The sequence below is a fragment of the Scardinius erythrophthalmus genome (assembly GCF_964197995.2).
Source record: "Scardinius erythrophthalmus genome assembly, chromosome: 25".
Taxonomy (NCBI): Eukaryota; Metazoa; Chordata; class Actinopteri; order Cypriniformes; family Leuciscidae; genus Scardinius; species Scardinius erythrophthalmus.
The window spans coordinates 26,216,941-26,241,666 of record NC_138245.1 but is presented as its reverse complement, the minus strand read 5'-3'; the positions used below and the strand labels follow the sequence as shown (position 1 = coordinate 26,241,666).

General features: G+C 37.7%; 2 protein-coding genes across 5 annotated transcripts in view; both read left to right on the top strand.

The window, feature by feature from the left end:
• Positions 1-300: 300 nt before the first annotated feature.
• pik3ca (phosphatidylinositol-4,5-bisphosphate 3-kinase, catalytic subunit alpha) lies at positions 301-20,248 on the top strand. Of its 4 annotated transcripts, none has more exons than XM_081358100.1 (21): positions 301-1,563; positions 2,418-2,518; positions 3,749-4,163; positions 4,602-4,811; positions 6,718-6,968; positions 7,409-7,654; positions 7,855-7,940; positions 9,460-9,565; positions 9,792-9,944; positions 10,175-10,309; positions 10,936-11,060; positions 11,150-11,396; positions 11,503-11,606; positions 11,730-11,901; positions 13,266-13,372; positions 13,880-14,001; positions 14,097-14,175; positions 14,446-14,616; positions 14,692-14,809; positions 14,887-15,041; positions 15,897-20,248. In XM_081358100.1, exons 3-21 carry the CDS (start codon positions 3,812-3,814, stop codon positions 16,165-16,167), a joined length of 3,210 nt encoding a protein of 1,069 aa, XP_081214226.1. In that variant the 5' UTR covers positions 301-1,563; positions 2,418-2,518; positions 3,749-3,811; the 3' UTR covers positions 16,168-20,248. The 4 variants fall into 4 exon arrangements, with proteins under 4 accessions (XP_081214226.1, XP_081214227.1, XP_081214229.1 ...); XM_081358101.1 differs by having other exon boundaries at positions 456-1,527; XM_081358103.1 differs by lacking the exon at positions 2,418-2,518 and having other exon boundaries at positions 456-1,527.
• Positions 20,249-20,776: 528 nt separating this feature from the next.
• The window catches only part of xxylt1 (xyloside xylosyltransferase 1), a 35,621-nt gene continuing 31,671 nt past the window's right edge, over positions 20,777-24,726 (top strand). Inside the window, exons 1-2 of the mRNA XM_081358049.1 lie at positions 20,777-21,008; positions 22,285-22,852. Coding sequence (XP_081214175.1) covers positions 22,367-22,852 — 486 coding nt within the window. The 5' untranslated portion in view covers positions 20,777-21,008; positions 22,285-22,366. The remainder of the gene's footprint in view (positions 21,009-22,284; positions 22,853-24,726) is intronic.

Here is a 24,726-nt window from a genome sequence, read left to right as displayed (position 1 = left end):
AAGCTCTCTCTGCTGCTCAACTTCTTCCAGCCAGACGTGAGCCACATGCTTCAAACGTCCAATAGAGGGGTGTTTTCAGTCACGCAAGTTGTCAAAAAACCCTAGAAATACGTAAAAACGTTCTATACATGAGATAGAGGGATATTTAAATGATTCTATGGATACATTGGGAAATTGTATTCGTATACATAATTCTAATTTGGCGAAAATATTGTGGAATTTAAATTAACCTCTCCTTCACCAGAGTTGGCACAGTCCATTTCCTATCGATGCGAGAATCTGATTGACGATTCAGCACGCGCAATGAGAGAGAATGCGCGAGCCTGTGACATGATAAACGGATGTGTGAAGTACTTGAGGTAGTGTCCTCCTTCAATACTATTATCTATTTGATTTAGGTGTATTTTATATTTTACGCGAGTAGTTTTGAAACTTAAATTTTTTTTTTTGCTTCTTAAAATTTGATTTAGACGTTGAAACTATACGTAAACTACGATGAATTATTGTATTAAGACGCAGCTAATGTCATAAAACTATAAATCATAAGTTTAACAATTTGCAATAATCAACAAAGGATGGGGCACATTGAGAGAATTTAGATAAAATTTGAAAATACTTAGTTAATTGTGGAAACTTCTATTCTTTAATTCAAGTATGTTTTAGCAATAGGCCTACTCTTACTTTTAATTGAGTCAATTATAATAAAAAGTATTGATTAATCAATAAACAAACTCCATATTATTACAGACCTATACAAATACATTAGTAGGCTACGGAAGAAAAAACTAGAGAGAAAGACGACGAAGATAATTTATTGAGTTACTCGAGCAGTCCAATTTATTCATAATTTAATGTTCAACTTTCGTTTCTTCATTACTATTACCATTCAACATTGTTTCTGCAAATATGCGTCTCTGTGTGCAGTCTGTATAAAAGCACATTTTCGTGGTATATCTGCAGTTTTAAATGCATATGTTTGCAGTGAACGTTGCATCAGAAATCATATATAAGATGTCTAAGTGTCCTGACGAGATTGACAATTCACACTTCATTTCGCTCGCTTGGGTGTGTTTGTTGAACATATGGCTGTCTGTCCCATACTGTAGTCGTAGTGGGATCATCGATTGGAAAAAGAGTGCATTGGGTTTGTCATCCTCGCTCTCTCACTGTCTCTGTCCCCTCTCTCCCTCTTAGCAGCAGGCAGTCACCCTCCCTCTCTTACCTATCCGGCTACTTTGGGGCTTATTTCTTCACAGGATCCTCCCTTATTCCATCGTGACAGCTTTTCGGACGATTTTCATCCAATCCTTCGGATATTGGAGAGCATGTATTTCGTCTTTCTATGTCGGCGATGAATGATTTGTGTGAAAACACTGCTCTCGATCCGCCGCCGCCGTTGCTGTGATGATGGAGAGGCGGTGCGTGTCAGAGCAAGGCGGATAGAGGCCCAGCAAAGCCCCGCGCTGGATTTACAACCCTGAGCGAGCGACTGAACACCAACAGCAGATACCTCACAACAACTCTCCGGTACATACCCATATTAGCTAAACACACAAATGTGAGGTATGTGTTTAAACCTCTATTGTTCAAATACCAACGCTAGTGCTTTTTTAAAAAGTCTTATGTATTGTTTCAGACTGGTAACCGTTAAAGCGTCGTTGGCGGGATATTACTGCATATTTTATCTGAAAGTTATCGGGTTAGCTATAGCGGATTAGCCTAGCGGCTAGGTGGCTAAAGGAATCAATATCTTGTATTTTTGTAAAGAAATTGCTTATCCGCCTTTAATAACCCTTTGACACGCTAACTAAAAATCCTTTCATTTGAGAGTATTTCAACTCTCTAACAAGAATAAATGTCAATTTCTGCTTAATTAGTATGTTTTGAATAGGATTGCTACTTGGCTATCTGGCTAATTATGTCAGAGATCAGAGCCTCCAAAACATATTTCTACTTTAATATTATGTCTATTTTGTTTTTAATGTGCTTAAATGCGTGCTCATTATAAAATCCAGCTTGTTTACTTATACAAACTGTAGTATTAAACCGGTTTATGGTGAAATTAGTGCATGTTTCTGCTCAGTCATGATTCAGGTTTGTTTGTTTTAACCAGTCTGTGGTCAAAACCTAAATAACATTGGTATGACATTAAGTTATTGTTGTCTATAAACTTATGTCTCTATAAACAGTTTGTTTTAGCAAGTGGTTCTTTGTCATTGAGGGTCAGTCTATTCATATGCAAGAATGATAACCCGGTTAATCTTATTATCTTCCCATCTCTGTCACTCTAAACACTGCTGTGGAAGTTTGTTGTGCTTTGTACTGTTGGCATTGGTTTAGTTGTTTTGGGTAAACTGAGTGAGCTGGTCCACTTTCCACTAGACACTGAATGTCTGTCCTCGTTGCTGTTGTTACAGTATAATTCAGTGGACCTGAAGTTATAAAGCAAGCAGATCAGATGAAGGTCTGAACAATGACGGACATTTACATTTACAAGTGGCACTAACATCAGACTGAGGTAAGGACAAATACCACCAGCTTATGTAAATATTGATTCATCTCTTGCTTTTTTTTTTTTGCTGGGAAGAGATGACTAGCAATAAAAAGTGTGAAAGGGTGGAGTGGTTACAACCTTGACCGTACCACGATTCACAAAGCTCTGTGTTAAACATTTGCATGGTATTTTACATGAATTACCTGAAGAGGATGGTCAGGACAAAAGATCTGACGTGTTTATCGCACATGGCCTAGTTTTAAAATCCAATAATTTCAGATAACACCTCACATGTGTCTTAACATGGTGAAAGTTGCTGTTTGTCAGATTAGTGAATCGCTTTCAGCAGCCTTACACCCAGGAGATGGATACAGTTTTCGTTTTGTTGGCTCATGTTAGCAGGGAAAAACAAGTCATCCACTTCAGTATGAAGTGCCAAATGTTTTTGGCGCTATGTTGAGTGGAAATATCTCTCTCTCACAGAGTGATACATTCCTGTCATTGCCCAGTGACTCAGATGTTGGGTTGTACTGAACTTCTATAAGCATGTTTTGATGTCAGTGATGCATTAAATGAGTCTTGGACTCATAGATTAGTATTAGTGTGTTTGTTAAGGTGGTGTGTGTCTTTTAGGTACAACTCAAAAGTTTGGGATCAGTAAGATTTTTTTTTATGTTCTCAAAGAAGTCTCTCATGCTCATCAAGGCTGCATTTATTTGATTAAAATATGCAGTAGAAACAATCATTTTGAGAAAGATTATTACACTTTAAAATAACGATTTAAAATGTATTTTATTTTATCCTTTATAATTATTCATAACTTTTTGAACTATTTTAATATAGTATGCCCCTGTGTTGGCAAAGCTGATTTCTCAGCATCATTACTCCAGTCTTCAGTGTCAATAGAAAGATTTAAAATAGAAATCTTTTGTGAGATTATAAATGTGTATTATAATGATGATTTAGTGCATCTTATAAAAGTATTAATTTCCTTAAACTCGTACTGACCCCAAACTTTTGAACGGTACAGTAATGTTAGTAGGTAACACCTGACAGTACATAATGCTTGATCACAGACCAGGTTAATGAGAAGCATTATAAAGGCGATGCTGATTTGTTCAGATAACAAGTCTAAGGTGTAGTTTACAATACTGAACATTTTGTCTTGTCCGTTGATCTTATTGTTATTGAAAACAGTGCATGATGTCAAACATGTCACCAAAACCCACTTTTATTTTTCCTATTCCTTTTCAGGAGAAAAAGTGGTTGGTGATATTCTTTTTTCTTCCCTACTGAAGATTGCGAGGACTACAAACCATGCCTCCAAGACCCTCGTCGGGAGAGCTATGGGGCATCCATTTGATGCCCCCCAGGATTCTGGTGGACTGTCTACTGCCCAATGGCATGATCCTGACTCTAGAGTGCCTCCGGGAGGCCACCCTCATCACAATCAAACATGAACTTTTTAAGGAGGCAAGGAAGTATCCCCTCCACCACCTGCTGCAAGAGGAGACGTCCTATATTTTTGTCAGCGTAACGCAAGAGGCAGAGCGTGAGGAGTTCTACGATGAGACGAGAAGACTTTGCGACCTTCGGCTATTCCAGCCTTTCCTAAAGGTCATTGAACCTGTAGGGAACAGAGAGGAAAAAATCCTCAACAGAGAAATCGGTAAGACGTCACACATGAGCTGATTTTTTTAACCAAAAATGAAACCAAAAATTAATGTCAAGAGTATTCAAATAGACAGAATGTCCAAAATTCACATACCTGTTTCTGAATAAGTTTCTCAATAAGATTTTTATTTATTTTAAAAGAATGACTACATTAAATTGATCAAAAGTGACAATAAAGGCATTTGTAATGTTACAAAAGATTGCTATAAGCAAATAAACTTTGACTTATTCATCAAAGAATCCTGCAAAAAAAAGTGTTACGGTTCGGGTTTCCACAAAAAATATGCAGCCTTAGTAATAAGCGTAAGAGACTTCTTTCAAAAACATAATAAAAAATCTTACAGATCCTAAACATTTTGTATTTTATTCAGTTTTATTTCTTTTCTCTCCTGACCCTTGTTCTAAGGTAGTGGTTTTTTTCCATGTGTTTCAGGTTTTGCCATCGGCATGCCAGTGTGTGAGTTTGATCTAGTGAAGGATCCGGAGGTACAGGACTTCAGGAGAAATATACTAAATGTTTGCAAAGACTCAGTAGAGCTGCGGGATGCCAATGGGGCACACAGTCGAGCACTATACGTTTATCCTCCTAATGTGGAGTCTTCACCAGAGCTTCCAAAGCATATATATGGCAAATTAGACAAAGGTAGGCTTGTTCTTTTACAGGAACATTATGTGTTATTTTCATGTTTATGGACATTTTCTTCAGGAGATAAAAAATAAGTCTTTCTTGAGCTATCCGCTTAAGTCATAACGCAAGGAATGCTGTTTCCAGGTCCAAGCCTCTACTCGTTTCACTTGAGAACTATCTCAACATCCATTCATGAGCAGTATTTATCTAGATTACACATTTAGGCTAAGCATTTAAAAACGTCTACAGTCCCAAACACAAATATGTTAAGGATTTAAAAAAGATGAATCGCTGTCTGGCCATCTGGGATTTTGGTATGGAGATAAATGTTAGGATTATAAATTTCAGTAGTATCACATCACATCGTGAGTGTATACCAGCACCATTTGTTGTTTTCTTGGGGCATCTGGTAGAGCGTTTGGACCCAGAAACAGTGAGGCATGTGACGTCTGACATAAGCTGATGATGTTCTATAATAGTCCTTTCGAAATTAGACTACTTTTCGGGGAACTTCTGCTTATGAGTTACTAGCGTCATTTCTGTGGGCAGAGTTTGCAGAACTCAACTGAAGAACACAGTTTTTTGGTTCTATGTCTATTCCTGTTATACTTGGTAGATATTAACTGAGTTTAGGTTTGTAGGTGGTCATGACATGAGTTGACAGATGAATAATCATGTACAATATTCACTATTTTCTTGCAGTGTTTTTTTTGTTTCAATAATGTCGTACTTAAAGGAATAGTTCACTTAAAAATGAAAATTCTGTCATCATTTACTCACCCTCAAGTTGTTTCAAACCTGTATGAATTTCTTTCTTCTGTTGAACACAAAGGAAGATATTTCGATTTTTAAGTGAACTATCCCTTTAATTCATGACTTGATATCTGTATGTGAGGGTTAAAAGTCAGAGATATTTTAATTTAATGCCTAATGTAAATGGTTTGTAGTCTGTTTGTGTTCACTACTCACGACTCCTAATGTGTGTGCACTAACTTGGATGGGGTAAATGCAGAGGACAGATTCTGAGTTTGGGTTACCATACTTGGCCTTCACGTCACTTTAAACTTCAGTTATTTTGAACCGTTTGTTTAAATGAATCTGCTCAAAACATTGATTTAACAATTTGTTTGCATCATTCCTCAGATAATTTAAGAGTTTCCTAGTTTTCCATGCTTTAAAATGTCTTGGTAATAAATTATTTATCTATATTTTACAGTGAATTTTTATATTGTGCATTGAAATAAAAAAACATTAATTGTTATTTGAGGAAATGTTGATGGGGGGAAAAAATCGTCAAAATGACCGAAAACAGCTCTAATTTGACCACACTAGTCTCATGCTAGCACATTATTGAACATTTACTTTTTAAACATTATGATATTTGCATGTTTTAAACATTTATTTATGGTGTGGCCCAGCTGCCTTCTACGCCTTCATTGTGTTTTGCTGATACACACTGACCGTCCAGTCGACGTTATTGACTGTGGTAACTGACAACATGCCACAGATGCGTCACATTGATGAAAGGTTAAAAAATAACATGGAATGTTTCTTTATGCTTATAGCCTGAAGCCAGTAGTAATCTTCATAGTATCGAGTCATTCCTGGAACTTTTGTATTTTCAGCAATGCTGTTTTCTCTGAATGAGCCTGTGTTGTAATGGTTGTAGTCATGAAGCATATGATGCTTGTTTTTATGCTTTTGTTCTCTGTTTCCTTATAGCCTGGAGAAGTACATGCACAACAACTCCATTACATTCATTGCCTGACAGCTTAATTCGGCTACATTCAGAACATGAGTCTGTTTAACTCACAGTAGCCATGTGGGATTTATTGTTTGTTCTCACATGCTTAATGCCTGAAGGATTCAATTCAATAGTGCTGTTTCTGTTAACACTCTGATCTTCTTCTATGTGTGCTAGGTCAAATCATTGTAGTTATCTGGGTGATCGTCTCTCCCAACAATGACAAGCAAAAGTACACGCTTAAGATCAATCACGACTGCGTACCTGAGCAGGTGATCGCCGAAGCCATCAGGAAGAAAACCAGGAGCATGCTGCTGTCAGCTGAGCAGCTAAAGATGTGCGTGCAGGAATATCAGGGCAAATACATCCTGAAAGTCTGTGGCTGTGACGAGTATCTTTTGGAAAAGTACCCCATCAGTCAGTACAAGGTATCTAGGACCTTTCAGTATCACTAAAATACCACAAATATGCACAATTTCATACATATGTTCCTGAAAAAACGGTTATAGTTGTACGAATGCAGTCCTTATGTAATATTTTAGTTCACATGCTGCTTTGTTTTTTTCTGTACAGATTTATGCTTTTATACTGGGCATTGATTAATGCGCTATCTGAAATTTGTAGTCATCTCAGATTTTTCAAGTTTATGGCACTGATCATGTTTGTTCAAGGCTTTAATTTTCCCAAAACCAGCCAGTACACCAGAATGCAAATGAGTAGTCTCTGTATCCTGCATTTTAAGTTTTATATCATCCAAAAAATCCTGGCAGAATTAGTGTTTACAACACTTAAAATAGCACACTCTGCACATTTTGGATGACTTTATGTACGAAATCTCTCTCTATTTCTCTCCTTCTCGTTCTCTCAGTATGTACGGAGTTGCATTATGCTGGGTAGGTTGCCAAACCTCATGCTTATGTCCAAGGACAGCCTTTACTCTCAGCTGCCTATGGACAACTTCACCATGCCTTCCTACGCCCGCCGCATCTCCACTGCCACGCCTTACATGAACGGAGAGTCCTCCACCAAATCCCTCTGGACCATTAACAGCACTTTAAGGATACGTGTCCTCTGTGCCACATACGTTAATGTGAATATTCGGGACATTGACAAGGTACTTGGCTAAAGTCTGTCTTTCTGGATTCCGAAAGTCATTTTATTACTAAACGCATGGGGTGAGCAGAAGTTTTACATTGTTTGTGGAAGAACAGGAAGCTGTTTGTGTCTTTCTTTTTATAACTGCATGACCTTTCTGCAGGGCGTTTTCTTAATCTAAGAGGATGTTTGCTGATAGGTTGTTACCTTTTGTTTTAGATTTATGTGCGAACAGGGATCTACCATGGTGGAGAACAGTTGTGTGATAATGTCAACACACAGCGTGTCCCATGTTCAAACCCGAGGTACCGTACATACACTGGTCCTATCTGATACTGTTACTGCAATTGATTCATTACTGAGTGAATGCATCTACAAAATATAATGAAAGTTCATTTCTGCCACAAAATGAAACGAAAAGGTAATTGTGAATTTATTTTATTTTATTTTTTTATCCCGCAATTTTGACTTTATATCTTGAGTTTATATCTCACAATTTTGAGTTAACATCATGGAATTTTGTCTTTTTTCCTCAAAATTGAAAGTTTATGTCTCCTAATTCGCAAAACGTTTTTATATCTCATAATTCTGACTTTGTTCTCTGAATTTTGAGTTTATATATTTTTTTTAACAGGAGCCTAATTTCATGGATGAAAGGGTCCGTGCATTCATATGAAAATCATATTTTCTTCATTAATTGTTTTGGTACATTCCTTTTCGTATTAACATGAATGCATGAAATCCCATTAAATTAGCAATTTTGAGGAAAAAAAAGATAACTTAATCATGAGATAAAATCAGAATTGAGAGAAATAAAGTTGTGAGTTGTGAAAAAGTCGTCATTAACTTTTTTTAACATTTTATTACATGGCTACATTACAAATTATGTAGATGTGCTATGTTGACTTTAAATGTCAAGGAGAAAAGGTATTTCATCTAGTGCAAGAGTCAGCAAACTTTCTGATGTTTAATTTTTCTTGTTAATAACTGTGATGTAAAAAAGCCCACCCTGTCTCAAAATATCAAAATATTCCCCTCATTTGTACAAAGTTCACTGCAGAGTGTGTGAGTGGCATTGTACCACCCAACTCAATTGACCATTCGCAAAGACCCGCCCCCCTTTAGTTACTGTCGCTATGTCCGACAAGCTACGCCGTTCTCACGCCACACCATGTTCTCACGCAGTGAAAAATACATAGCGTAGCAGAGAGGAGACTGACAACACGCTGACAGACAGGACAGAGCAGGTTACTTTTCGGTTACGTTTGATATTAAACATATTAAACAAAGTCTCACCTTTCAAATTTGGTCATTTTTTAAAAGAAATTTAAACAATAAATACCGTTTTGTGGCTCTTTAATGTGTCGTGACAGATCGCTGTAGAGCATCAGTTAAAGCTGCTCGTGAACCGATCATCTCTTCCTTCTAGTTAATTTATAGCCTCAAATAAACATGAACAAACATAAAAAGGAATGTTGTTTTAACCACGGAAAGGCATCAGTACACTCCGTTTTTCAAGTTCAAATCCTCCCATGTTAATCTACTAACTTTCCTGACTGCTTTGTCGGACAAAATGGCGGATGGCGAAGTATGATTGGTCAGATCACCTGTCAATCAAGCTCCCTGCGAAGGGTCAATTGGATTCACTTTAGTCTACTAGGCCACATGATAATTAGTGACATTCATCTCTCTTGCCCCTCAACCTACCAGTGATGGCCGGAGGTTGCCCGACCCCTGATATAATGCAAATTTTTCCAAAAATGTTAGACATTTTAAAATAAAAAATAATACATATTAAACACTGATTGTGTGGTGATTCTCCAGGTGGAACGAGTGGCTGACTTATGACATGTACATTCCTGACATCCCCCGGGCGGCTCGTCTCTGTCTCTCCATCTGCTCTGTGAAAGGAAGGAAGGGGGCAAAGGAGGTGACTTGCCTTTTTGTAGTGCACATTACACAGTTATAACAGTGTTGTTATTGTAAACTAAAACTTTATAGCCTACAACTTATACAAAAATTGTAGTAAAGCTGAAATAAAGTATAAATATTAGATGAGAACTTATACTGAAGTTAACTGTTCAGGTTATTTGCAGTGTTTTAGTGGGGATTGCTTCAGAGGTCTTTGAAATTAACCATTAAATGATCTGCTACAGGAGCACTGTCCACTGGCTTGGGGAAACGTCAACCTGTTCGACTACACACACACATTGGTCTCAGGAAAGATGGCACTGAATCTGTGGCCAGTACCACACGGCCTAGAAGACCTCCTCAACCCCATTGGGGTCACAGGCTCCAACCCTAACAAGGTTTCTTCTCCTGCATAACCTTTTTCATCATTGAGCCGTTTACACTTTAATAAGGTTTAATACGATTATGCGCTGTGTTGTCTAATCAGAGGTTGACATGGTTAATCAAGCATATGCTCTAAAGTTGTTTATTTAGTATGCAGTTGTTTTATCTGTATGTATTGATCCTTAACACAAAATACGAATGTGTAACTGCATAGATGCTCAAAGTGTTTGTTTTTGTGCTCTAGGAAACCCCATGTCTAGAGTTGGAGTTTGACTATTTCAGCTCGCCCGTTAAGTATCCTGACATGGCCACAATTGAGGATCACGCTAACTGGATAATATCCAGGGAGATGGGATACAATTACTGCCAGTCTGGACAGGTGAGCTTACAGACACACATCCTACTTAATTAATTATAGTGACACACTTGCTGCTGCTATTAATACCCTTTACAAGCTTGAGGAGCATGAGAAACGCCTCTTGTCATTCTGTGTAGTCACCTCATGAGTGTCATTGTGTCCAATTATTAAAAAGTACAATGTTCATTCATTTGATTTTGTAATGGATCTCAGCAGTGACCGCACAATTTTTCAGTAGCATGGGTCCTTGCATCCATTCTCTTTTTTCAAAACATTGTTGAATCATCTCTGATTCATCAAGGCTTTTTTTTTTTTTTAGAAAAATGTGACTTCTACAGAAGCAAACACAATTGTTTTACAACATCAGAGCCAGAGGTCATATTCGGTCTGTCTTGTAAAGATGATTACTCTCAAACTTTCTAAATTATGATTGAGGCTTATTCTAACTGAAAGTACACTACCAGGTTGAGAGTTAAAATGTTTTTGAAAGAAGTCTCTTAAGCTCACCAACTCTTTATTTGATCAAAAAATGTCTTCAAATGTTAATTATAAATTAATTAATATTTTTTTCTTTTTGCAATCCGTTCTCTGATTGATGTTTATTATTGAGATTATTAAATAATTCTTTTTTTTTGTGCAACTTACAGAGCAGCAGACTGGCACGAGACCACGCAATGACAGATGCAGATATAGAGCAACTTCGTCAGCTGGGCAACAGGGACCCGCTTTCTGAGATCACTGAGCAGGAAAAAGACTTCTTATGGAGGCACAGGTAATCTACCGACCCCATTAGCTCTAGTCACTTTAGTGTCCATCTGCAAAAAACATTTCTGTAGAACTGTGTTTGTGTTTTTTCTGTAGGCAGTATTGTGTAAATATACCAGAAATCCTGCCCAAGATTCTGTTAGCGGTGAAGTGGAATTCCAGAGATGAAGTTGCACAAATGTATTGCCTTCTTAAAGACTGGCCCGCAATAAAGCCGGAACAAGCCATGGAGTTGCTTGACTGTAACTATCCTGATCCAATGATCCGAGACTTCGCAGTTCGATGCCTTGAGAAGTATCTGACTGATGACAAACTCTCACAGTACCTCATTCAGTTGGTTCAGGTATATTCAGTTATTATTTATCAACTAAGCATAAATAAACATGCTCTCTCATGTTTACCTGTTGATTTTTTTTTTTCCCCCAATGTTTCACTTTCATTTGTTTAAGGTTCTGAAGTACGAGCAGTACCTTGATAACCCACTGGTACGATTTCTGCTGAAAAAAGCTCTTACAAACCAGAGGATTGGGCACTTCTTCTTTTGGCATTTGAAGTAAGTCATTTCCTCTTTTTGTCCAGCTTTCTGTCAGGGTTTTACATACACTGACTTAAATATGATGATGTTTTTGAAGTTCCAAATGAAGTTAAATTGTAACAAGATCTTGTGGGGTTGCAGGTCAGAGATGCACAATAAAACCGTGAGTCAGCGGTTTGGTCTGCTGCTGGAGTCGTACTGTCGGGCATGTGGCATGTACCTGAAGCACCTGAGCAGACAGGTGGAAGCCATGGAGAAGCTCATCAACCTCACAGACATTCTCAAACAGGAGAAGAAGGATGAAACTCAGAAGGTAAACTCAGCCTTTGACCTTCTCACCTAAAAGTAGGCATGTGAGGTTATATTAGAAGAGTCTTTACTTACACTGGAAGCGAAACCTTAGCTGTTAGATTAGATTTACGGAGGACACGCCATCTACTCCGTGAGGTGATCCTCAATAGCATTCAGGCATTACTTTGAATTACCAAAACATCCCACTCAATAACTCGATAATGTTTAATTTGCCGACAACGTTTGTGGTCATGTAAACACGTTAAAGCGTTTTCCTATATCGCCATAAGGTCATAAACAGCTTAAGAATAAACCGATTGACACAGATAGATTTTTGCTAAATCTAAACATCTTAACCTGCGTTCTGTTGGCTTATTGAAGTGTGACAGAAAAGTGTCCTTATACTGCAAATTTAAGTGCATCCAGCCACAGCGAGTGTTTTGTGGTTGGGAAGGAGAAATAAATTGACCTAAGAAATATAAAAAAAAATGTTCTCATCTCGTGCAGCCAAAGGATAAATGATACAGCTGTAGAAACTTCAAATACGAGAGGAGAATGAGTGACATTTTGAAATACTTTTTAATGCTTTATTTAACATCAACTCGGATAATAGACATTGAAATACATGGATGCTTACGTTTTGAAGACGTTTTGTGCTTTTAATAAATTTATCTTGAGTAGCATGCAGTGTGCGGACATCACTTTTCTTTTTTTGTACGTTTTGAAGTCACCCATGGGCAATAACCTGTTTTTTTTAATACAGTCTTGTAAACTTGATTACTTGCATTGTCGGGTTATTGATTTGCATGTAAATCGGGTTATTTCAATAAACTGATTTTTGGTAGTTATCAGTGTATTGGTGTGCATGTAAACGTGCTCAATGTTGTTAACGTAAAGAAGTTGAGCTTAAAGTTTATTGGTCAATTAAGTTGCTTTGTGTTTCCTGATGTGAGAAGCTGAAGTTTAAGGCCCAAATGTGATACTCAGAATTATTTGATAATTAAGAAATCAATAATAAATCAACTGGTAAATCTATAAATAAATCGAAAAAACTATAAATCAAAAAAGCAACTAAGCATGTGAATAGATTAAAGAATCTGAAATAAATAAGCGTTGTAATTATTAATATGGAAGTAATCAAAATATCAAAATGAAGATAATTATTTTAATATGTGATGAAGTGCTTGATAAATGATTTTTTATTGCATTAAATTTGCATTAAATTTAATCTATTGCTTTATCTATTATCTATTGCCCTTTATCAATTTGCTGCTACACCGGGAGGTGTCATCTTCCATCAATCATTGGCCTGATGCCAAGCTCAGAATAATATTTTTTTTGATTGACTGACTTTAATTTTAAAGTGTATTTATTTCTGTTTTTCAGGTGCAAATGAAGTTCCTGGTGGAGCAGATGAGGCGACCGGACTACATGGATGCCCTCCAAAATTTCACCTCTCCACTCAATCCCGCACACCAGCTGGGTAACCTACGGTTAGTACCACACTGTGCAGTATTTACAGCTGAGAGAATCTATTATCACTTAGCAGGGATGACACACAAGGCAGACATAAAAGGACACAATTGTACAATAATATGGGCTTATGCGTTTCCACTAAAAATGTTGGGGTCACTTACAGTTTTTTAAAGAAATCAATACTTTTATTCATCAAGAACACATTCAATTGATCAAATGTGACAATAAAGTAATGTTACAAAAGTAAAAAAAAAAAAATCCTAAATAAATTCATCAAAGAATTCCCCCCAAAAAAATTCATTTAAAAAAGTTTCATGGTTTCTACAAAAATATTGTAACATTTGTTTTCAACATCTATTGAGGTAATGGCTGCTAAAATTTCTTTTGCTTTTTAACATATTTTCAATTGTAATAATATTTCACAACATTACTGTTTTTGCTGTATTCTTGATCAAATAAATGCAGACCTGATGTTTACCTAGTGTATGTTTGATTTGTTACTTGTTTTTCTGTGCGCATGGCAGACTTGAAGACTGCAGAATCATGTCCTCGGCCAAGAGACCGCTCTGGCTGAACTGGGAAAATCCTGACATCATGTCCGAACTTCTGTTCCAAAACAATGAGATCATCTTTAAGAATGGGGATGGTCAGATCATATTTTATACTCTTTTATTATGAATGCCCTTATTTTTTATGGTAAGAATCAAAATTGACAATTTTTCTACATTTTCCTTTCATTAGACCTGAGACAAGACATGTTGACTCTTCAAATCATCAGGATAATGGAGAACATTTGGCAGAATCAGGGGCTGGATCTGAGGTATGTGGGTGTAGTGGTTTAAGATTTTGTCTGGTAACCAAAACATTTGTAACCAAAAGGGTAATGCATTAACATCATCATTGTTTCTTTGAGTAAGGCACTGAACTGTCCCTGCATAAGTGTACTTTAAGTCACACTAGTTAAAAGCATCAGCCATATAACTAGTTATCAGGTATTGATGTTAAGTTGTCCCTAATTCTCTTGCAGCCTTGAGTGAAAGTATAATTTACCTAAAAAAACAATGTTTTTCTCATTTTTTTTGTATCTCAGAATGCTACCCTATGGCTGCTTGTCTATCGGAGATTGCGTGGGTCTCATAGAGGTGGTGAGAAGTTCACACACAATCATGCAGATTCAGTGTAAAGGAGGTCTGAAGGGGGCGCTGCAGTTTAACAGTTCAACGCTGCATCAGTGGCTAAAGGACAAAAACAAGGGCGAGATGTGAGTGGCAAATTTTAATTACGTTTTTCAGTGGCCGGTTCAAATATCTAATAACAAAATCAACTGTGTTTATAGGTACGACATGGCCATCGACTTGTTTACGCGATCCTGCGCTGGCTATTGTGTGGCCACTTTCATTCTGGGCATCGGTGACCGACACAACAGTAACATCATGGTGAAGGACGACGGGCAGGTGTGAAATTTAATGCCACTGAAACATTCAGTCATTATCAATATCCTCATATTGACCTTCTGCTTGTGTTCCTGCAGCTGTTTCATATAGATTTTGGTCACTTTTTGGACCACAAGAAGAAGAAGTTTGGCTACAAGCGAGAGCGAGTTCCCTTCGTCTTAACTCAAGACTTCCTAATTGTGATCAGCAAAGGAGGAACCCAAGAGTGCACTAAAACCAGAGAGTTTGAGAGGTGCGTATGTTCATGTTGGAAGCATTGCTCATTGTTTTCCAGTGTGAATTTAACCGAAACAAATCCTTTGTTGTTTCGACATTAACATAGTTATTGGCAGACAGCTAACTATCCAAGACAATTAGCAATTGAGTTGAACAATAGAGGCTTTCAGAATGGGCCTCTCGGGCCTCCATCTCAGCAGCCTTTCCTCTTCCAACAATACTCTGACAGCCAGCCGGCTGCCAAGTTTCCTGCTTCTCCTCTGGACTTCCGCTTTCTAACAAATCTCTGCTTCAGTCGAGACTCAAAGGAGGCTTCAAAAAAAGCAGGATTTGCTCTCGATCAATGTGTCTCAGAGGATGTGTCTGCTCTTGCTTGAGCACAACTAAACCAGTGATGAAATGGTCTCTGGTGGAAGGACAGGCTTGGAGTACACATACCAAAAAAAAGTTAGTTTTTTGATGAAAAGCACATGAAGGAAAAGTTTTATGTTGTCTCTTTAAATTTGCATATTTAATATTAGCTTTGTCTATAGAGTGCTGTAGGAATGATGTATTTTTACAGGCCAACTCAGAAGTTGGCATCAAGCTGATTCCTTTGATATCCTGCTCGGCGTGATGACATTTAATGTCGCCGACAACCACTGTAGTCCCGTTAAGCCACTTGTTAGCAAATGCCATTTTCAAGACACCTAAAAAAAAATCATGAATGGGGTATTACTAAAGTATTTTATGTTGTAGGATAAAATGTGAAAATATTGTGAGCTTGTGTTAACCACAGACCTTATTCCAGGCATTCAACAAACCCCCCATGTTTTAGGGCTCTTTATAGATGCAACAGAGAAGCTGAATGTCTCACTGTCTCCCTCTGCAGGTTCCAGGAGATGTGTTACAAGGCTTACTTGGCCATCAGACAGCACGCCAACCTTTTCATAAACCTCTTCTCTATGATGCTGGGCTCAGGCATGCCCGAGCTGCAGTCCTTTGATGACATCGCTTACATCCGAAAGACCCTGGCGCTGGATAAAACCGAGCAGGAGGCCCTGGACTATTTCATGAAGCAGATGAATGATGCTCACCATGGTGGATGGACCACCAAGATGGACTGGATCTTCCACACAATCCGACACCATGCCCAAAACTGAGCCGATGCCCACTGGCAGAACTTAGGGCCGGATAACAGGCAGAAGCGAGACCCTTTTTGTAGGACGCACTGCCTGCTTTATGCCATAGAGAATCATGGCACCCAAACCTCATGTACAAATGACCTTCAGAGCACTAAAACAACCTGAAAGGACATCTTTTTTTTGTCCTCTTTTTGTTTATTTTTCTTTTTTTTCCCAAATGAGGCATCTCTTGCCCACCATTGTCCGGAGTGGTTTTACATTATAGCTGTAGTTTTGTCCCGCTGTTTTTTTTTTTCTTTCTTTTTCTCTCCCCCTTGTGCTGCTCTTTTCCTGGAGAGTCAATTCTTATTATTATTATTATTAATATATATTATTTTTTTCTATGGAAAACAAACCTTTGAGAAAAAAAAAAAACCTTCAGCACTCTTCAGGAGCTTTTCTGGGGATGTTCATGTCTTCCTGTTTAAAACTACAAATGCCTTCTAATATGCACGGAACCTCTGAGAACACTCTAGAAAAACAGGGTATGAAACTTTCTGGTCTGCTACCCGGCCTTTCCGCTCAAAACCAACACTAACCCCCCCTGAAAGACAGCCGAGGCGTAGCAGTACAAATCCGATGGTGCTGATTTCCAAATTGCGCTCTTATCCTTTGAGTTCAGTTGGCCGCACTGGCTTTTACAATTGATGGATGATTTGTTCTCCTTTCTTCCTTATATGCACAGTGAGCTAAAATGATAGCCTGAATACCTTATTATGCACTGGACGTGAATATTTTTATTTCGTTTTTATTACGATCTCACATTTTGGCCTCACAGTAGCACTACATGAGTCTCATTCTCTTTAAACAGACTTTTCAGAGACATTGGTAAAAACATGGTTTGTGTTCTCAATATGCACGCAACGCACTTCACAATTACAGTTCAGATCCTCCATGGAAGCAAGAAATCATTTTTTGGAGTACGGCATGGTTTTTTTGATGGCGACATGTGAGCAAATCAACGCGGGTTAATTATTTCACTTATTTAACAACGTTTACTCCAAATATTGAGTTTTGAAACATTTGAACAATGTTTCTTTTCCATCAACAAGGCTTTGGGTCAATACCCATGTTTTTAAAATGGCCAAATATCGGCAAACTAATCAAACTAATATATATCGCTCTATTACTAATCAGGACTTGGTTTAATTTGTACTCACAGATCAGTGATGTTTTCCCAGTTCCAGTGTGCGAAACATCACAGGAATCCAGGTTATCGGCTCTCTGTGTTTTCTTGGCTGTCAGAGTAACGATTGTCCTACCAGATGCCCTGGCAGCGTGCAGATATGAAGCCTTAATACACTCACTTAGTATGAATGGATGTTCGTCTCCTCCATGTGCCCTTGCATGCCACAGGAAAGCAAACGCTTGTTGGTGCTTTGACGCTAAACAGTTGCGAAAGAACAAAACAGCTTTTTATCACCTTCGGTTGAGTCGCCGTATCTCTGGGTACTTTATTCCACTACACTAAAGCTGGCAAGTCCTTTTCTGTTAGCCTGACAATATATTTTTTTTTACAGGTTGTAGTTTATACAAGAAGCAGGAAGAAAGATTGTGCTATGTTGTTACACATTATATTGAAAGATTCTATGGACGAAATGGATGTTTTAGACGGTGAAATGGCTTTTAGATGCTTCAAGTGGATGACGCTGGTATACTATTGTTTACCGATAACACTACAGTACAGTGCATTATAACTATACATACATGCTCATATATGTGTATATATACGCACTCTGTTCCTCCTCGTCTCCTTTTTAATTACTACATACAATGTACAGTGAATGTTTCATGGTGCAGGATGTCTCCGATGTGACAGTACAGGGCTACACAATCTAGAGAGAAGGGGTAAAAGGTAGTTAGCTTTCGATCATTTCAAATGAACTAACTAATGAGCGCCTCTCGAGTCAGGTTAAGTGCCTTGCACGGGGCCGTAATGGCAGTGTTACGTTTGAGCTGCTCCCTTCGCCTGTTGATTTACCAGCTTTCTGGATAACAACACTCTCGCTTTGCCGTCTTGAACCTCTGAGCTACGAGTCGAAATGTGAGATTCCAGACTAGGTTGTATCCAAACAAATAATCACACCGTTAAAAAACATTTACTCACCCTCACGTCGTCCCAAACCTGTATGACTTACTTTCTTCTGCAGAACACAAAAGGAGAATATTTTGTAGAACGTCCAAACAACATTTGGACCCCATTGACTTTCATTGTATAGACAAAAGAAAAATGTTTTTTAATATATTTCGTATTATAAAGATATGGAACGACGTGAGGGTGAGTAAATGATGACAGACAGTTTTCTTCTTAGGGTGAACTATTCTTTTAAGGTTCGCGTTTGACACAAATCCACGTTTCCGCTTTCTATCCCTCCTCGGCTCTTGTCAGTTACTTCAAGCCCTTGTCATGATTCTGCATTACTTTAAAGCTGTGAAAATGTACAATTACAAATGAGGTGTAATCGTGCTATTTAAATGGATATATGGCTACTAGGCAGGAAACCCCTGAGTACTATTTTTTTCTCTCACACAGTTGTATTTTCCTCAGTAGGAAAGTCAATGATCATACTTGCATAACCACCTGAGATATGAATGATCAGATGAAGATCTGATCGCTCGATGTAGGAAAAACGGAAGGAAGTGACCTGGCGCATTTCCATGTTAAAGTCTTTGCAAAGCTGAAATTCAGCTGAAATACTGGGCAACATTTAACAATGCAAATTGTAATGAGACAGTTTGTTTTTCTACTGTTTTTAAGTTACAAAGGGTGTCTTGAGTACTTAATATTGTAGTATTCCACACTTATGCATTCATTTGCTATATGTTTTTTTTTTTTTTGTAAATGTTGTTGTTACTCTTATATGCAGTAAACAAATGAACAGATGTACACTTGGCGTCAGACTGATGTATGCAGGTGGTTCTTGCACTTTGTATTCCTCCGTTCCTTGTTCTTTCTCTCTTTGCCTTCGGTCCTGAGGGACGCTTTAGTCTCCTGCATGTGTTTTTAACCCTACCTGCTCATTTACTGCCTGAAACTGAGATCAGCAACATTAGAGCTTAGTTATGGTAAGCAGCCTTATGTTAGCTCTCTTAAAGCCATTTAATGCATGGTTCTATTCACTATGTGTGTTTTTGTCTGTACAGGTTACAGATCTTCTTGGGCCGGACCCGCTAAAAAGCCCATTCACAAATGTCTAATGTGATCAGTATCTTTATAATTTAGCAATTTTTTTCTTCTTTCTTTTTTTTTTTTTTTTTTTATACAACTTGCTAACAAACTATTGAGAGTCTTTTGTATGACAAATGAAAATAAGAAAAAAAAAAAGTTAAATTACAAAATGTTTAATAAGTTTCAGTTGTTGTACTTGAAAATCATCGCTCAGAACCGTCTTTGTGTGTCGACAACAAAGCCGTCAATGTTGCGTAGCACTGAAGGTTTACTTGCATAGGCAATTTTATACCGATTGAATGTTTTAGTGGTTTGGTCTGGAGTCTTAGAAACTCTACACCAATAAAGAGAGGAAAATTACCATTTGAATTCAAAGGAAAATAAATGTAAATTAATGTGCTATTATGTGAAGTTTGTCAGATGGAGGATATTGAAAATTCTATATAATGGAAGTTCAAAACCTTTTTTTTGTTCAATGCTTTGATTACATTTTCTCTCTCGGTATTGCTGTTGCATTTTACTTATTTACGTGTTGAATTATGATGTCATAAAGATATAATTTTCTTTACTATCATTATTATAAAATTATATATAGCGGGCCAAATACTTTCTTTACCTCCTTCCTTCCTTGCATGGGATTTCAAAAAGAAAAAAAAAAAGGAAAAAGTTAAAAGCGGAAAAAATTTGCCCTAGTATTTTGGATTATTTGTAGATGTAAGGGAGTTTTGGCCTATGACTGCACTCAGTAGAAACCATCTATAAACTGCCATTAGTTACAAAGCTTCATCTTCATTTCTATTTGGTTTCATTGTGCACCTCAGTTCAAAAGTAGCTTTGTATCCAGTCTGTCTTCAATATTTTGAGTGTTATGTGACTATGTACAAATAAACGTATTTCAAGAATTTTCCTTACTGTTTTACTTAATATGTACATGTTTGTGTATATGTATCTGAATGCCATTAACATTCTCAGTTTATACTGTCAGGGTAACAGACTAGCTAGACTAGGAAATTGAGACAAACCTTGTGTATATGTGACAAATGCTTGCCTTAAAGTAAAAAATAAGTTGATGGTGACAGTGAGTCAACCGGCCAGACAAGGTTTTGAATGTCACACATTTGTCACACAAAATGGTGAATGTCACACATTTGATTAGTAACTCACAATTTTTTATTAAACAAAACTATTTTAAAAAGTTACATATTTAAAAAATAATTTGAAAAATGTCCATGTTTAAATTAGATAATTCCAATGTGGTCTCAGAATTTGATAACGATTTAATTTAAATAACAAAAAAAGTATTTGCTAAATTATAGCACTGATATATAACTAATAATAATAAAAAAAGGAATTTACACAAAAAATAAAACGGATTTCTTTAAAAAAAAAAGTTAAAAAGATGCTCGATTTCTCTACCATGTGATTGCGAGTCTTTTATTATGAAATGTTCAACTTCCGGTGCGGTGATGTAGGACGCGCAAGTGTTTAGATTAGAGCCGTTTAGATGTCTCGTGTCTGCACATTTCTTCTGCCATTGCAAATAGTTTTTTTCCTTCAATGTTTAGTGACAGACTGCTCCACAGTTTGCTGTCAACTGCAGTGAAGGACTCCTGATGTTAACGCGCGTTGCTGAATGAGTCATGTGACGGCGGTAAGTGACTTGTAAAATCATGTGCAGGAACTGTTGCTTACATGCCATCCTCCAGCAAGGTTCACGGATTAATCATGTATGGATTTGCATATTTAAAAGAACGTCTGCTGCTGACTTTCATTAGAACTGAGACATTTGAAGGTTTCTTGTTTGAAATTTTCATTTGACATGAATGACTTAAAGGGACAGTTCACCCCAAAAAAGAAAATTCTTCTGACATTTTTACTCACCATAATGTCGTTCCAACCGCGTATGACTCTTCATTGTAGCAAAAACAGTGAAATATTTAAGAGTATCTTCTGTCCGTTTAATGAAAGTGAATGAAGAGTTCACCAAAAATGACAAAAACATAATAAAATGATCATATAAACTGTCCATATGACTTGTTCGCTATATTCCAGGTCTTCTAAAGGCATAGTATATTGCATTATATCAATAAAATAATTTTCTCACTCTGTCATTCCAAACTTGTATGCACTTCTTTCTTCTGTGAAACACAAAATGATGACAAAATAAATTTAATTTAGGCTAAAAACTATCCATTTAAAAGAGTAGTTGAGTAGTAAAAGACATTTGTCATTTTAAACAAATGTATTTCTACACTTGAACACAGTGAATGTTTGAATAACGGCCTTCCTGCCCTATTCCATACTGTGAATGTAGACTGGGCTGTCAAGCTCCAAAATGAAAAAAGAAAAAATAATTAGTTAAGTGGTCCATATGACAAATTACTTTATTTTAAGTCTTCTGAAGTCATATGACAGATTTATGTGATGAACAGGCCTTAATTTAAGCCCTTATTTATTCATCCCCTTTTCTGTCGCTACAAAAACAAAGATAGTAACCTCAAGTCAAGTCGCCTTTAATTATACAGCGCTTTATACAATACAGATAGTTTCAAAGCAGCTTTACAGTAAAAACAGGAACATTATGCTTTTTGGCTGCTGTTCAGCTGAACTCAGTTCAGTGTTGATTCAGTTCCGTTGTAAAGATCATCAATTATTAAATTAGTTCTGTTCATCTATAGAGCAGTTCTTCCAAAAATGATGCCATCGTCCAGTTCAGTTCAGTTCTCATAAAACAGTGTCAGTACTGTCAGATCAATTATATAGCTGAATATTAAGTGTCCCCAGCTCTGCGTGACAGAAGAAACCCAAACTTCATCAGGTGACAGAATGGAGAAAAAACCTTGGTAGAACCCTCGATCTCATTCGGTATAATATCAAGTGTGACGTGGTAAATTGTCATTGATAAAATCCTTTTTCTTGCATTAAAGGCATGACTGGAGATTAGAAACGGTCAACAAGACGAGAAAGACAGGGCATCCTGACCTATTTTGTGCATGTAGAAGTGGATCCATGGGTGTCCTGCGGGTCCTGTCGGTCACCATGGGAAGGATCAGCACTTTTAGGTCCTATCAGATCATGCTGCTTCTTGCCGCAGCCTTGGCAGTGGTGGCGTTCTACTACTTTGGCTCTGAAAAGCAGAACTTCTCCAGCACCACAAAGCGCATCAAGGAAACACAAGCGAGCCACAACACCAACCGTGATGATGCTGATCTTTCCATAGACATCCGGTCCGGACATCCAGAAAGCAGAGCAGGAACTGGAGATGACCTGGAGGGAAAGCTGTCACGCTTTCACGCTCTCATGATGTTCACCAAGGTTGACAAGAGCTTGAACCTCCAGCAGAAGTTTAAGGTGGTCATGCGCTCCATGGCCAAGCATGGACGGTTCTTGGAGGATGAGATGCTGGTTCTCCACTACGTCTCTGATGCGGGCAGTCAGGAGCTGGGGGAGAAGATGCTTCCTGAACTTCTGCTGGATGCAACCTTCCGGTACGAGGTATGTCAATGGACCTCCATGTTTTGCAATGTGACTCCCTTCTAGTTGATCTCATGTTTTGATGTCTTTTGAATACATTTGAATAATAATAATAATTATTATTTGGAGTTGGAGTTCAGAAGATGATTATAATATTTTATTACATGGTTTGGTTGAATTCTAATGTAGAATGCGATCTGTTATTTCTTGATAACACACCGTTGCCATGAAAAACAGAGCGTTGCTATGGACACAGAATTCTAACCGTAGAGACGGAACTGACTGTTTTCTTTAGCGGAAGCAATACAATCATTTGTAAATCAATATTTTGTGTCAAATTATTGATTAATGTGGTAGGTAGCCATGTAATAAGCGAGATAATGTAGAGCGAGGCGGTTGTTATAGCGAATACAACCCCTTCAGGCTGATCAGGACCCCGACGCGAAGCATTACATATGATATGTAATCATATAATATAATATCAAACATACATATACAAAAAATAATTATATGCTTATTAATGGACATAGTTTTGTTATTAAAGGGATAGGACATTTTTTAATCCTGCTGCCTGCTTTAATTTTGCTATCACCCTAAAATTAAAACTAAGTCATCATTTACAAACCCTGGCGTATGTCCTTCTTTTATGGACCACAAAAGGAGAATAAAAAAATAAATAAATGTCCCACTCACGTTCGTCCATATACTGGCAGTGAATAGCAACCAGCATCAAACTTTTTAAAAAAAGATGGAAAAGTATCACAGAATGATCCCATGCAACACATGCCGTGTATTCCAAGTGGGTTTACGATTGGGTTTAGTGTCCTAAGTTATTGGAACCGTGACTTTAAAATACAGTGTCCTGCCTGAAGAAGGGACGATTCTTTCTTTTTTGTTGTGCTGTTTGCAAGCACAGCAGGTGGCAGTGCAGGAAAGCTGAACTCCGACAGGACTAGAGGTCACACCGCAGACGTTTCCTTTCCATCGGCTCACAGAATAACAACACGCAGCTCTCACACTGCAGTGCTCCCTCAGGACCGCTCAAACTGCCTGTTATCAAACTCTTTCACACTGTATATCAGATTTTTCAGTTCATCAAAACAACTAGGCTCATTCTGTGGACACACTTCTTATCAAACCATTTAAGCTTAAATCAATAAAAATCGATGCGGATCTTTTTTCACTGAACGATGACTGTGATTATTTTAGTGTTTAAATAATGCAGTCAAATAGTCACCCAATTGTTCAATAAATCACACTTTAGTAAATGAAGAATAAAGTTAGGCTTTCATAGGCTGTGTGTTGGTCAAATGGGGGCAGTGTTGCTCTATCACAGTGGGTTTTTGTGATTCCTCTGAGCTTTAGGGTCTTTGGTCTGATCCTGTTGTTGAGGATTTGTCTGTAGAAGCATGAAGTAAACCTGGCCTAGTTCGGGCAGATCGGGTTGTCGCTGGACTTTTAAGGTTAGGATATTTTCTTTATTTCAGTTGATTGATCATGTAAAGCCAGACTTTTCTGCTGTGGATCATGTATCGAGCAGACAGCAGTGTTTCCTGCCTAGCAACAGTTGCCGGGCATTAGTGGAGGCTGATCCTCTATCTTGGACTGGCGGATAGACAGTGGCTCAGTTTAGCAGGGATGCTGTGAGACTGAGGTGCAGATTACCTTCCTTTAATCCAGACTCATTCAACACACACACATACACACAATAAGATAATGAGTATTTGGCTTAATGCAAAGATAATGAGTATTTGGCTTAATGCAACATCCGATAATCATCGTCACCCATCTCAACATGTGCTGCAACATTTTGATTAAAGCAGTTTTAGACACAAACACACACACACACACACACACACACACACACACACACACACACACACACACACACACAC

Excerpts from the sequence above, each read along its gene's own strand:
- pik3ca (XM_081358100.1), top strand. The coding sequence starts at position 3,812 with ATGCCTCCAAGACCCTCGTCGGGAGAGCTATGGGGCATCCATTTGATG. Across the intron at positions 9,566-9,791 it reads GAAGGAAGGGGGCAAAGGAG|GAGCACTGTCCACTGGCTTG; the intron begins GTGACTTGCCTT and ends GATCTGCTACAG. Across the intron at positions 15,042-15,896 it reads AAAACCAGAGAGTTTGAGAG|GTTCCAGGAGATGTGTTACA; the intron begins GTGCGTATGTTC and ends CTCCCTCTGCAG.